Source organism: Oncorhynchus nerka, linkage group LG14, assembly GCF_034236695.1.
Source record: "Oncorhynchus nerka isolate Pitt River linkage group LG14, Oner_Uvic_2.0, whole genome shotgun sequence".
NCBI classification, from domain to species: Eukaryota; Metazoa; Chordata; class Actinopteri; order Salmoniformes; family Salmonidae; genus Oncorhynchus; species Oncorhynchus nerka.
Window position 1 is genome coordinate 35,926,403 of NC_088409.1, and position 15,727 is coordinate 35,942,129.

At 45.3% G+C, this 15,727-nt stretch overlaps 1 protein-coding gene across 1 annotated transcript in view; it reads right to left on the reverse strand.

Moving 5' to 3' along the window:
* The window catches only part of LOC115122069 (regulating synaptic membrane exocytosis protein 2-like), a 145,138-nt gene that overhangs the window by 64,993 nt on the left and 64,418 nt on the right, over positions 1–15,727 (reverse strand). The window contains exons 18-19 of the mRNA XM_065027189.1: positions 13,663–13,848; positions 11,987–12,138 (exon numbers count right to left, since the gene is read on the reverse strand). Of these exons, the coding sequence (XP_064883261.1) occupies positions 11,987–12,138; positions 13,663–13,848 (338 nt within the window). The remainder of the gene's footprint in view (positions 1–11,986; positions 12,139–13,662; positions 13,849–15,727) is intronic.

Consider the following 15,727-nt stretch of genomic DNA (forward strand, 5'->3'; position numbering starts at 1 on the left):
GCATACTGACCCACAGAGTTGTACAATACCTCTGACAGTATGAGCATACTGACCCACAGAGTTGAGTTGTACAATACCTCTGACAGTATGAGCATACTGACCCACAGAGTTGTACAATACCTCTGACAGTACGAGCATACTGACCCACAGAGTTGTACAATACCTCTGACAGTATGAGCATACTGACCCACAGAGTTGTACAATACCTCTGACAGTACGAGCATACTGACCCACAGAGTTGTACAATACCTCTGACAGTACGAGCATACTGACCCACAGAGTTGTACAATACCTCTGACAGCATGAGCATACTGACCCACAGAGTTGTACAATACCTCTGACAGTACGAGCATACTGACCCACAGAGTTGTACAATACCTCTGACAGTACGAGCATACTGACCCACAGAGTTGTACAATACCTCTGACAGTACGAGCATACTGACCCACAGAGTTGTACAATACCTCTGACAGCATGAGCATACTGACCCACAGAGCTGTACAATACCTCTGACAGCATGAACATACTGACCCACAGAGTTGTACAATACCTCTGACAGCATGAGCATACTGACCCACAGAGTTGTACAATACCTCTGACAGTACGAGCACACTGACCCACAGAGTTGAGTTGTACAATACCTCTGACAGTATGAGCATACTGACCCACAGAGTTGTACAATACCTCTGACAGTACGAGCATACTGACCCACAGAGTTGTACAATACCTCTGACAGTACGAGCACACTGACCCACAGAGTTGAGTTGTACAATACCTCTGACAGTATGAGCATACTGACCCACAGAGTTGTACAATACCTCTGACAGTACGAGCATACTGACCCACAGAGTTGTACAATACCTCTGACAGCATGAACATACTGACCCACAGAGTTGAGTTGTACAATACCTCTGACAGCATGAACATACTGACCCACAGAGTTGTACAATACCTCTGACAGTACGAGCATACTTTTTTTATTTTTTTATTTCACCTTTATTTAACCAGGTAGGCAAGTTGAGAACAAGTTCTCATTTACAATTGCGACCTGGCCAAGATAAAGCAAAGCAGTTCGACACATACAACGACACAGAGTTACACATGGAGTAAAACAAACATACAGTCAATAATACAGTAAAAAAACAAGTCTATATACAATGTGAGCAAATTAGGTGAGAAGGGAGGTAAAGGCAAAAAAGGCCATGGTGGCAAAGTAAATACAATATAGCAAGTAAAACACTGGAATGGTAGTTTTGCAATGGAAGAATGTGCAAAGTAGAAATAAAAATAATGGGGTGCAAAGGAGCAAAATAAATAAATAAATTAAATACAGTTGGGAAAGAGGTAGTTGTTTGGGCTAAATTATAGGTGGGCTATGTACAGTTGCAGTAATCTGTAAGATGCTCTGACAGTTGGTGCTTAAAGCTAGTGAGGGAGATAAGTGTTTCCAATTTAAGAGATTTTTGTAGTTCGTTCCAGTCATTGGCAGCAGAGAACTGGAAGGAGAGGCGGCCAAAGAAAGAATTGGTTTTGGGGGTGACTAGAGAGATATACCTGCTGGAGCGTGTGCTACAGGTGGGAGATGCTATGGTGACCAGCGAGCTGAGATAAGGGGGGACTTTACCTAGCAGGGTCTTGTAGATGACATGGAGCCAGTGGGTTTGGCGATGAGTATGAAGCGAGGGCCAGCCAACGAGACCCACAGAGTTGAGTTGTACAATACCTCTGACAGTATGAGCATACTGACCCACAGAGTTGAGTTGTACAATACCTCTGACAGTATGAGCATACTGACCCACAGAGTTGTACAATAGCTCTGACAGTATGGGCATACTGACCCACAGAGTTGTACAATACCTCTGACAGTATGGGCATACTGACCCACAGAGTTGTACAATACCTCTGACAGTACGAGCATACTGACCCACAGAGTTGTACAATACCTCTGACAGCATGAGCATACTGACCCACAGAGATGTACAATACCTCTGACAGCATGAGCATACTGACCCACAGAGATGTACAATACCTCTGACAGTATGAGCATACTGACCCACAGAGTTGTACAATACCTCTGACAGCATGAGCATACTGACCCACAGAGTTGTACAATACCTCTGACAGTATGAGCATACTGACCCACAGAGTTGAGTTGTACAATACCTCTGACAGTATGAGCATACTGACCCACAGAGTTGTACAATAGCTCTGACAGTATGGGCATACTGACCCACAGAGTTGTACAATACCTCTGACAGTATGGGCATACTGACCCACAGAGTTGTACAATACCTCTGACAGCATGAGCATACTGATCCACAGAGTTGTACAATACCTCTGACAGCATGAGCATACTGACCCACAGAGTTGTACAATACCTCTGACAGCATGAGCATACTGACCCACAGAGTTGTACAATACCTGACAGTACGAGCATACTGACCCACAGAGTTGTACAATACCTCTGACAGCATGAGCATACTGACCCACAGAGATGTACAATACCTCTGACAGCATGAGCATACTGACCCACAGAGATGTACAATACCTCTGACAGTATGAGCATACTGACCCACAGAGTTGTACAATACCTCTGACAGCATGAGCATACTGACCCACAGAGTTGTACAATACCTCTGACAGTATGAGCATACTGACCCACAGAGTTGTACAATACCTCTGACAGTACGAGCATACTGACCCACAGAGTTGAGTTGTACAATACCTCTGACAGCATGAGCATACTGACCCACAGAGTTGTACAATACCTCTGACAGCATGAGCATACTGACCCACAGAGTTGTACAATACCTCTGACAGTATGAGCATACTGACCCACAGAGTTGTACAATACCTCTGACAGTATGAGCATACTGACCCACAGAGTTGTACAATCCCTCTGACAGTATGGGCATACTGACCCACAGAGTTGTACAATACCTCTGACAGCATGAGCATACTGACCCACAGAGTTGTACAATACCTCTGACAGCATGAGCATACTGACCCACAGAGTTGTACAATACCTCTGACAGTATGAGCATACTGACCCACAGAGTTGAACAATACCTCTGACAGTATGGGCATACTGACCCACAGAGTTGTAGAATACCTCTGACAGCATGAGCATACTGACCCACAGAGTTGTACAATACCTCTGACAGTATGGGCATACTGACCCACAGAGTTGAGTTGTACAATACCTCTGACAGTATGAGCATACTGACCCACAGAGTTGTACAATACCTCTGACAGCATGAGCATACTGACCCACAGAGTTGTACAATACCTCTGACAGCATGAGCATACTGACCCACAGAGCTGTACAATACCTCTGACAGCATGAACATACTGACCCACAGAGTTGTACAATACCTCTGACAGTACGAGCATACTGACCCACAGAGTTGAGTTGTACAATACCTCTGACAGTATGAGCATACTGACCCACAGAGTTGAGTTGTACAATACCTCTGACAGCATGAGCATACTGACCCACAGAATTGTACAATACCTCTGACAGCATGAGCATACTGATCCACAGAGTTGAGTTGTACAATACCTCTGACAGCATGAGCATACTGACCCACAGAGTTGTACAATACCTCTGACAGTATGGGCATACTGACCCACAGAGTTGTACCACAGAGTTGTACAATACCTCTGACAGTATGGGCATACTGACCCACAGAGTTGTACAATACCTCTGACAGCATGAGCATACTGACCCACAGAGTTGTACAATACCTCTGACAGTATGAGCATACTGAACCATAGAGTTGAATTGTACAATACCTCTGACAGCATGAGCATACTGACCCACAGAGTTGTACAATACCTCTGACAGTACGAGCATACTGACCCACAGAGTTGTACAATACCTCTGACAGTACGAGCATACTGACCCACAGAGTTGAGTTGTACAATACTTCTGACAGCATGACTGCAAACATTCTATGAATCATCGTTGAATCTTGATGGCTTCAGCAGGAAACATATTCAGTGATTTCAGCATATTGCTACAGTCACATGGCATGCTTTCACAGAGTAGTGGGTGTATCATAAGAGAGAGAGAGAGAGAGAGAGAGAGAGAGAGAGAAAGACAGAGAGAAAGACAGAGAGAGAGAGAGAGAAAGACAGAGAGAGAGACAGAGAAAGACAGAGAGAGAGAGAGAGAAAGACAGAGAGAGAGAGAGAGAGACAGAGACAGAGACAGAGAGAGAGAGAGAGAGAGAGAGAGAGAGAGAGAGAGAGAGAGAGAGAGAGAGACTAACATTGAAGCCTCATTAAAGCTGAAGTCATTAACTACTGCCCTCACTGAGGTACGGTTCAATAAAGACGACACCACAACACTGCAATCCATGGCAAGCAAACTGGTGACAACTAGGAAACTATACCAAGTAAAACAGTCAGTATGCAACTCTTAATTCAAATGTGTCCTGGTGGCATGGTGCATTTTAGCAAGGTGTTAGCTAATGGATTCATGATGTATCAGTAAGAAGCCGGTCTACTTTCATTCAGCAGTAAGAGAAGCTCTAATGACTATCATCATGGATAACACTTTCAGTGATGCTCATCTCATCTACCTCAAAATGATCTTCAATCAAGTTAATTGTCTCCAGAAGGCCTATATACAATTTCCATTGACACAGCTCTTCCAGAAGTCCGTCCCACACGCTCACTCAGTCACATAATAAGGGTTCATAATTGGATCTACATGTAAATTCGGCCATACATGGAGATTTACATATGTGTTTCCATGGATACTCAACAAGTTAATTGAGAAACAATGTCTCTAAACATTCACAGCTGATTTGCCTGGCAACACTCTTTTACATGTAAATCTACAGCCCAATCAGAAACCGTATTGTTATGGAGATTAATTAGACATGTTTAAAAGAAACTAAAATGTCAGTTTTCAGAGACCCGACCACAAAACTAACTTAGCAAACCACTTACCAAACCAAACCAAACACTCTCATGCTACACTGCATCACTGCACATCACAGAGAGGAGAAGGACAGAGGTCAGAGCCTCTTTGACCTTTGGATAAGGATAACCACAGTGAGGGGCCCCCAGGGGCCAAGATTAGGTAGTAGTACACTATGGGCCTTGGTCAAAAGTAGTACACTATGGGCCCTGGTCAAAAGTAGTACACTATGGGCCCTGGTCAAAAGTAGTACACTATGGGCCCTGGTCAAAAGTAGTACACTATGGGCCCTGGTCAAAAGTAGTACACTATGGGCCCTGGTCAAAAGTAGTACACTATGGGCCTTGGTCAAAAGTAGTACACTATGGGCCCTGGTCAAAAGTAGTACACTACATACTGTAGGAAACAGGGTGCCATTTGGGACCACAACCCAAGACAAACCTGGCTGTGTTCCTCCGTCAGAAAGAGAACCATTGAGGCCTTTCTGCTGGTCCTCCCATGTCACCTCTGAGGCAGGGCAGGGAGAGACAGACAGACAGCAGACAGAGGAGCTGTTGATGACACTCACAGTAAACAACAACAGACAGTGTTCTTGTCAAATATACTTTTTTTGTCGTGTACATTTGTGGCAATAAAGCTTTTTGAATTGAATGAACCTTTCCTATTTAAACATGTGGGATGGATTCCATCAAGATTCATCATGAGGTGTTAGCAAATTTCTATAACTCTCTCTCAATTAATGGTGCTGCACTCAGGAAAACCCTAAGATACCTCACTGACAGTCACCTGGGAGAGAACACAGTTCCCTATGGGCCCTGGTTAAAAGTAGTGTGGTGGAGGTTATGGTCAGCTATATGGTCAACATTATAATGATCATGGATACAGGGGCATGGGAGGAATCAACAAAATAAAGTTATTAGTATGGATGGGATACACTGAATGGGTATTAGGTACCAAACAATGTTGTTAAACAATCTAAATGATAGATAAAAGATAAAAGAAAAATACAGCTGTATTAATTCATCTGTTTCATTATCATGAATATGTAGACCGTGTTTGCTGGTGTGTCTTTATTGCGAAACGAGGTGGCGACAGGGAAAGGCAGCCAGGTTCAGCACTTCAATCGTGGACAGCCCCTTACAAAGATTAGGAATTTTGCGCCATCTGCTGGCCAGTAGTGGTAATGGTATTTTGAATTGACGGACTATCTTAATTTGACCCTGCTTCTCACAGCAGGTAAATAATTCTGTAGCAACAGGAAATGTAAATTATTAAAAGGATTATAATGAATTAATTCATTAATGGACATTTTTGTAGGCGTTGATACATTTTTTGTTGGGTCAAATCAAGTCTGACATTTTAAAGTGGAAATTACAAACTTCAGAAGCCTTTTTAAACCTTGAATCGATTATAATTTGTATTTCCTGCTGTGCAAGGAAATTATCTATGACAACAGAGTGATCAAATTAATATTGCAGATCTGTACATATTTTGTTGGCACATTACCAAGGATGATATTTACAAGCTGTTATCGACAGTTTAATGACATTTAGCATTTAAATTGGAACATCTACTAACGACCAACAACCAGTTGCATGAATGTTGTGTCTAAGGTGACTGGTTCAACTTAAACTCTTCAAACTGCAATCCCAGCATGCATCCCTTTTCCTCCACTAGATTTACTTCAATCTCAATAAGTGGCGCTTTGACTGAAGCACGAAAATCTTACATGTCTAATTGAAATGATCTTTAATTCCAAACGGTAGATTTGACCATGGAGCTATACAGTATATATAACTAATACTGTTCCATTGAATTGTGTGGTTGTGACATGGGGACAAAGGGCTGAACATTGATTCTCAAACCCTTCAATTAAAGGGCAGTGTAGATTAGTGGTGTGTGGTTGTGATGGGGCTGGGACACGCACGACTATATGAGCTCAGGGAGACAAAACTCTGGACTTATTAGCATCAGTCTCACCCTCATCATCATCATCGTCATCATGATGAAGATCATCCTTGTTATCATCACCACACACTCACCCAGGTTAGTTAAACACTGCAAATCAACCCAAATCTAATCAATCACATTCATCATCTCAGAAAATATGAAATGTGGATAAAAGAGAGACAGAAACACGGAAGAAAGTTGACTAATTTAACTATGGAAGCTCTAACTGGCATGCAGAGTCCCACAGCACTGACACACCCCTGAGGGCACTATTGAGGACACACCACCGCAATGGCACACTCCTGAGTGCACTTGCCTTTCCTCCCATTCACAGGTGGGCCTGGCTGAGGCCTGTCCTCACAGTCTGAACGGTAGTGGGACACAGATGGAGCTTTATGAGATCATGGAACACGGATGCATGCACAGAGGCAGGCACACACACACACACACACACACACACACACACACACACACACACACACACACACACGACCATACACAAAAACTTGTGCAGGTGTTTGCACGCCCGCACACTTGTAAGAATAAATGTACACAAGCACACACACGCAGACCAAACGCATGCAGATATGAACGCCCAAGAAGTATAGCGCATGTTTCATGACCAAGATAGTCTACTACTATCACACAGAAGACTTAACTGAATGAATGAACAGACAGATGGGTGAGGAGGAACTAGGAAGAGAGACCTGTGGGAAACTCCAGCTCCTGCCAACACAACCCTGGACACTCTCATTCAAGCCAGTACATTCATACAATACTGGCTCAACAAATGATCACATTTGAAGGGTTTTGGCTGAGGGGCAGAACGGCTGTAGGGCTTATACAGATGGTACAACATCATAGTCCATCCAGTACAGGCTGTGTGGACCAGGCAGGGTCAAATTCGAGTTTGCCGTGTTCTGGGACTATTCTATTGGTTCCTATGGTACCAGGCAAACTAATAAAGTGCAGCTTAAGTACATCATGTATTGGACCCAGATCTGGCGTGGAGTTCTCAGCAGAGAGGCACATACATAAAGGTGACAGAGGTGAACCAGGAAGTCTTAAGGCTCATTCTGCTCTGAGACACACCAGTAGATAGACACACCTGGCTGTGCTTCGTACTGCTCTTGAGGGCAAAGGTCACCAGTAGGCCGCTCTAGCTCCTCCCATGTTCCCCCTGAGCGGTCGGGGGTCGTAGTAGAGACAGATAGATAACAACAGGAACAGGGGCTGATTAGATATCACTTGGTTTGTGGCTAAAGCCGTCAAAGCTAGTTCAGGTCTCAATGTTGACCTCCCTGTCCACATAAAGGAACAATAAAATCAGGGCACGACGGTTGAACAGGGGTCACCACAGATACTGTATCACAACCTTGTAAAACCTTGTAAAAGAGGTATTCTGAGCTCAATGGGACTTCCTGGTTAATAAATACAAATCTAACTGAAGCCAGCATGGTGCAACAACATGGATCCTTTGTCTAGGCAGGAAACACAAAGGTACAATCACACACACCTGACTGGATACACATTCCCTGTTCTGCCTTGATTTCTGTTACCTCAACATTTCAAACAACCCTCCTATTTGAATCCCAGCCCAGCCAGCCCAGCCCAGCCCAGCCCAGTCAGCCCAGCCCAGCCCAGTCAGCCCAGCCCAGCCCAGCCCAGCCCAGCCCAGCCCAGCCCAGCCCAGCCAACTCCAAGTCCCCTGGCCTCTATGGATCAGTACCACGTGCGGCAGCAGCAGCATTAGTGCCATGATTAGATAAGTCCTGGCTGTGTCATGTTGTAGGCCTGTGTGAGCGTCAGCCCAGGGTCGGATCAATACATTAGAATGCCTCCCCCATTTGCCCACCCGCTGCCATTACCCCATCACAGAGAGAGGAGAGAAACGGGAAGGGAGGACAGAGACAGAGGATAGAGACGGAGAGACAGGAATGGGGAGGTGGGGACAGAGGGAGAGAGGGGGGGAGGAGAGAGATGGGGACAGAGGGAGAGGGAGGAGGGACATAGGAGAGATGGGGAGATGGGAAGGGGGATATGAGAGAGAGGGCAGGAGAGAGACTGGCTGGCTGGCTGCAGACTAGGAGGAGAGAGGAGTGCTCATGGTTTCTGACAATGATGAAGGAGTTCTGGGAGTGCTTTGACAAGTTCTCAGCACCGGCTAGGCTTTCTCTCTTTCTCTCTGCTTTCTACCTCCATCTTTCTCTCTGCTCTCCTCTCTCTCTCGCTCCCTTCTCCTTCTCTCTCGTGGCCCGCTCCCTCCAATCACCACTCAGCTAATCTGTCAATTCAAAGCGCTGCTCCAGAGATCTCAGGCGCATCCCCTCCCTTCCATCACCACACCCTTCCATCATGTGACACACTCTGTTACAACCTGTCAGAACATTTTAGGGAGAGTTAAATGAGAACATTACATTTGTGCGGTTTAAGATGTCATTCTGTCTGTGACCCTGAAGAGCTTCAGTAAGAGAAGCAGGATCCCGCTGTCTGTAGTAGTTCTGATTCCTCATCAAGGAGATAGTCTCACAGTACAGGAGGAACTAGATGAACTCTCTGCATGCAGCTCAGTTATACCTCTTGTACCAGGGACAGTTAAGGGCACTACATTATAGCCTTCCCAGACTCAATAAAAAGTGAATCATGTATTACTTTGCTTCTGGATAAATGACTTTACTACTAACAACACTGGTTACGGAATCACACATGTTTAAAACACAAATAGTCCACTGCACCGTGTCCACGCCACAACCCCCAGTGACACGTCTCACCTGAGCACTCTGAAGCCACAACCCCCAGTGACACGTCTCACCTGAGCACTCTGAAGCCACAACCCCCAGTGACACGTCTCACCTGAGCACTCTGAAGCCACAACCCCCAGTGACACGTCTCACCTGAGCACTCTGAAGCCACAACCCCCAGTGACACGTCTCACCTGAGCACTCTGAAGCCAGAACCCCCAGTGACACGTCTCACCTGAGCACTCTGAAGCCACAACCCCCAGTGACACGTCTCACCTGAGCACTCTGAAGTCAGAACCCCCAGTGACACGTCTCACCTGAGCACTCTGAAGCCAGAACCCCCAGTGACACGTCTCACCTGAGCACTCTGAAGTCAGAACCCCCAGTGACACGTCTCACCTGAGCACTCTGAAGCCAGAACCCCCAGTGACACGTCTCACCTGAGCACTCTGAAGCCAGAACCCCCAGTGACACGTCTCACCTGAGCACTCTGAAGTCAGAACCCCCAGTGACACGTCTCACCTGAGCACTCTGAAGCCAGAACCCCCAGTGACACGTCTCACCTGAGCACTCTGAAGTCAGAACCCCCAGTGACACGTCTCACCTGAGCACTCTGAAGCCAGAACCCCCAGTGACACGTCTCACCTGAGCACTCTGAAGCCAGAACCCCCAGTGACACGTCTCACCTGAGCACTCTGAAGTCAGAACCCCCAGTGACACGTCTCACCTGAGCACTCTGAAGTCAGAACCCCCAGTGACACGTCTCACCTGAGCACTCTGAAGTCAGAACCCCCAGTGACACGTCTCACCTGAGCACTCTGAAGTCAGAACCCCCAGTGACACGTCTCACCTGAGCACTCTGAAGCCAGAACCCCCAGTGACACGTCTCACCTGAGCACTCTGAAGCCAGAACCCCCAGTGACACGTCTCACCTGAGCACTCTGAAGTCAGAACCCCCAGTAACACGTCTCACCTGAGCACTCTGAAGTCAGAACCCCCAGTGACACGTCTCACCTGAGCACTCTGAAGTCAGAACCCCCAGTGACACGTCTCACCTGAGCACTCTGAAGTCAGAACCCCCAGTGACACGTCTCACCTGAGCACTCTGAAGTCAGAACCCCCAGTGACACGTCTCACCTGACCACTCTGAAGTCAGAACCCCCAGTGACACGTCTCACCTGAGCACTCTGAAGTCAGAACCCCCAGTGACACGTCTCACCTGAGCACTCTGAAGTCAGAACCCCCAGTGACACGTCTCACCTGAGCACTCTGAAGTCAGAACCCCCAGTGACACGTCTCACCTGAGCACTCTGAAGTCAGAACCCCCAGTGACACGTCTCACCTGAGCACTCTGAAGTCATAACACGAAACTGAGGACTGTTCAACATAGAACACAAAACTACAGTAGACCTCATGACAACTGAAAAACATGGAAGCTACGATGCTAGATGACAACACTGACCCAGTGTAGGAACCAGAAGAAGACTAGGAGGCTAAGCTAGGACACAGGACTACTAGGTCACACAGTCACGGAGTGAGAGACAGACAGGGGGTGCTGTGGACCACTGTAATCAGGGCTGTTCAGTAGAGAGGAAACGTTTTGAAACGTAGTGAAACAGGGATGTTCTCTCTGAACTTGTCCTATCAGAACACAGATTCTCATTATCCGTTGTAAAACGTTTTGTTTTGATGTGCTACTGAACAGGACCCTGGTCCCTGCCGTTGCAGGCAGATTCAGTCTTTCAAACCTACACTCTATGTTACAGACCTTCACAAGGCTCTGTTCCTTCTTCTCCATCGTCTGAGGAAGGAATGGCAAAAAGGAACTGAGTAGAAATTAAAATAAAAAACATCAAATGTTCATGAAGAGACAACATCACCAATATCGCTAACTGACCAAGGTTACAATGCATGTTGTAAACCTTCTACAGGACACCCTGGTTAACACTGACAAGATATATAGAGTACTGAGACCATAAGACACACAACAAACTCACTAAAACAGAAGACACAGCTTAACAAGGAATTCTGAGCCAAGCTGTCGTTCATGAGCAACTGACCAGAGAGAACCAACAGACAGCAGTATCTGTTAAACTTGCTATGAGCCTTTTCCCAACTCAGAGGTTTATGGCACAAAATAACCAATATCTCAAGGTGCCATACTCAGCTAAAGACAAGCAAATAACAAGAAACAATTGCTTCTGACAAAGAGAAGCTTCAATCAAAGTCAAACCTGTTCCAAAGTAAGTGACCATAGTGACCAATGGAGAAAAGCCTTAAGGTGTCACCAAACCAAAGCAACCAGAGTGGCAGTGATGCCACTGAGGCCCAGAGCAGTGTATGGAAAATAAAGCTGAGAACTTACTTCTGCCCTTGGTCCCTGTGGGTGGAAGCTGTGGTAGTTGCCGACCTCCTCTCCTGTCGGACATGGGGGTACTGGTGGGGCTGGTTTGGGCCGATCCGCTGCGGGGGTTCGCCCTACGGGGGGAGGCACAAAGTGGTACAGTCCGGGTGAGTCAAGGATCAGAGGTCAGGCACAGAGCTGACCTGTGATTGGTTGGAAGATCCCGGACAAGCAGAAGGACTACATTTCCCAGCGTGCTTTGCTTTGTTATGTAAGAGGAGAGGATGGTTTCAGGCTGGTTGTTGAAACATCAACACATCAAACTACTGTCTACTGGGGTTGGTAATGAACCAAACATGGAAAAAAGATTGTATCAAACACATACTGTATTTACTGTTGTGTACAATCATGTCCATGCTCAACCAGGGATGCTGCCATGTTGTTGGATCGGTGAAAGCTGGACACATAACAGATCAATTACCTGATCAATTACCTGATCAATTAACTGATCACGTTAATAACTAACTGCCTTTTACTTTCTGTAGTTTATTTTTTATCAATCTATCGTATTGAACGTATTCAACAGATATTATTTCTCCCATAAGACTTGTATTGTGTTTTTACACCATCTGCCAGTTGAGCATCTGTGTCTGCTAAACACATCTGTATTCAAAAGGGGTTCTGAGAATTTGTTTTGAAGTCAGGCTATGTAGAAGCATCAATTTAATACTGTAGCTTGAATTAATACTTCATTTGCTAAACATTAATGACTAAAAATTATTACCTGAAAATGTCTAGTATTGAGGAATACTGGTATCTTAACCATACTCGAATTAAAAGCACATAACAGATGATCAAGCTCATTTGTAATTGGTAGTTTGCTGACTGATTTGAATAAATCCTGCATATCTGGTGTAGGCCAAAGCAGGGTATCTGGGTTCCTTCTAATTCATGTCAGCACCTACCAGTTTGTGAACTCTAAAGCGCATCAAAACAATGACATTTGGCACATGACATGCTGGAGATAATGTAGCATCAGTTTTGCAACAAAGGTGATGAATGGCATGTTTCACTCGACCCATCAAGCATCGTTGGGTGTTCGTTCGATGTGGACCAATGCGATCATGCGATCTGACGTTCTACAAAAGATTGTAAAAAAAAACTGGGAAAAAAAAATGTAATTACAGGATAATAACAGGTAATGTTAGTAAAGAAAGAAAAGCACAATGGTGATCCATCACTACTATACTCAGTCAAAGTGGTGTATAAGTAGTGTGTTCCAAAAACAAAATGAGTTACTATCTAGTCTACTACCAGTCTGGGATGGGAAAGGAAATGCAGCACCATTCGTTGCTTTAGGAGGGGCGGGCGGAGTAAATGATAAAGTGGTGAGCTGGCTGGATGCTGATTGGATGCTGGGTGGGTGGTTGGTGGTTGGTTGCAGTGAGACAGGCAGAGAGAGGGGTGGGTGGTGGTTGTTATTCTTTGGATTGGTGGGGCAGTATCTATGCAGTGGAGGCTGGTGGGAGGAGAAATCGGAGGATGGGCTCATTGTAACGGCTGCAATGGCAGAAATGGAAAAGTATCAAACGCATGTTTTTGATTCCAATCCATGAATTCCATTCCAGCCATTACAATGAGGCCATCGTCTGATTTATAGTGACACCAGCCTCCTGTAGATGTGTCTGTCTGGTCACCTCGTTAAGGCAGGTGAGGGAGGGGCGGAGCGTCCGGAGGGTAAAGACGGCATGGACCTCATGAGGGCGGAGTCAGGCCGCTCCGTGGACCGCGAGCGGGAGGTGGTGGTGTGCTCTAGCGCGGGACGCTGGTCAGCTGACCTGGACCTGCTGTGATACACATGCCTGTCAACGGCTCCGTGGTTCCTGCAACACGTTATTGAGAGAAGGGAAGGAAGCTGCTGCTGATGATCAGGTGCCATGATACAGCAGAGTGATGCATGCCCTAGGTCCCTGGACTGGGCCCCATAGGGCCCTGCTGGCACCTACAGTAGAGTAGGAACAGGACATAGCAGGTGTGACAGGGAGGGACAGGGACAGGCAGGGGACAATGTGTCCCTCATCTGTGGTAGGTGACTGAGTGAGTGAGTGGGAGGCCCTTTGGAATCTGTCTGTGAGTGAAAGACACTGGGTGAGATGTGAGAGAATCGTGGATTAGCATGTGTTGGTTAGTTTCCATTCAGCCGACTAGCTTACTATACTCCTGCAAGGTACATGCCGAAAGCTGTCTCCGCCCTGCCATTGTAAAATGTAACTGAAATCTAGTTGGAAAAAGACAAAGAAAATATATTTTTGGCACTTTTGAGTAGTTTGGAAATAAAATGGAATAAAATGCATTTCACATACGTACACCGTGTACACAAGAAAATCTACACAGTATCATTATGTACAATAAAAACATGAACTTGCTGTTGTTTTGTATCGTGTTGTTCCTTAAGTGTCTTCATAGGCAGTAAGTGTCATTACCTCTCAATAGCATGTGTATATCTGAACATCAGGTCATATCAGTTAGACAAATCATTGTCGTTGCAAATGCTCATAAAGAAAAATACCTTACTTAGACCAGATGTGGATTATCATCTGACATGAGCAGCATTTGCAAAGCCAAAAACAAACACAAACACAGAGGACACAGTGGCAGCACAGTTAAATAGTGAAATGTTAAGAGTGAAAAGTTGTCCAACAGAGGCTATGCTTCCTGCTTCCTGTTGTAAAGCTGCCAATTGCAACAAAGCGGTCACTCCTGATGCTGTAGGCTAGCCAATCGCAACACAGCATTCGGGTCACTCCTGTTCAACACCAGCCAATCGCAATACAGCGGTCACTCCAGTTATAACCCAGCCAATCGCAACACAGCCACTTCATCAGCCAATGAACGACCTTACGTTGCCTGAGACTTTAACGATGGTGACCATCATCATAATCATTTGTGGTCTACGAACCTCAGGTCGTTATGTCCAGAGACTTATGTCTTTGAACAGTAAAGGAGATATCGGAATCTAACGACTTGTTACTTACTAGAGGTGTGTTGTGATGAATAATGTAGTTCACCATAGCTCTCTCTCTCTCTACTGTTCAGGATATTCCCTTGGGATTTCAAACCGGTCAAAATACTAATTCAAACAGTATATACTCAGATAATACTTTGCACACTTTTGTTGCACAGTAGAAACATTAAAACTCTAGTTAGATCGACTACAGCACCGGTGCTACTGTAACATCTACACTGTTATTACCTTGTCTTCCACTGCATTCCTCCTGCTAAAACTATACATCTACTGTAACATCTACACTGTTATTACCTTGTCTTCCACTGTATTCCTCCTGCTAAAACTATACATCTACTGTAACATCTACACTGTTATTACCTTGTCTTCCACTGTATTCCTCCTGCTAAAACTATACATCTACTGTAACATCTACACTGTTATTACCTTGTCTCCCACTGTATTCCTCCTGCTAAAACTATACATCTACTGTAACATCTACACTGTTATTACCTTGTCTCTCACTACATTCCTCCTGCTAAAACTATACATCTACTGTAACATCTACACTGTTATTACCTTATCTCCCACTGCATTCCTCCTGCTAAAACTATACATCTACTGTAACATCTACACTGTTATTACCTTGTCTCTCACTGCATTCCTCCTGCTAAAACTATACATCTACTGTAACATCTACACTGTTATTACCTTGTCTCCCACTGCATTCCTCCTGCTAAAACTATACATCTACTGTA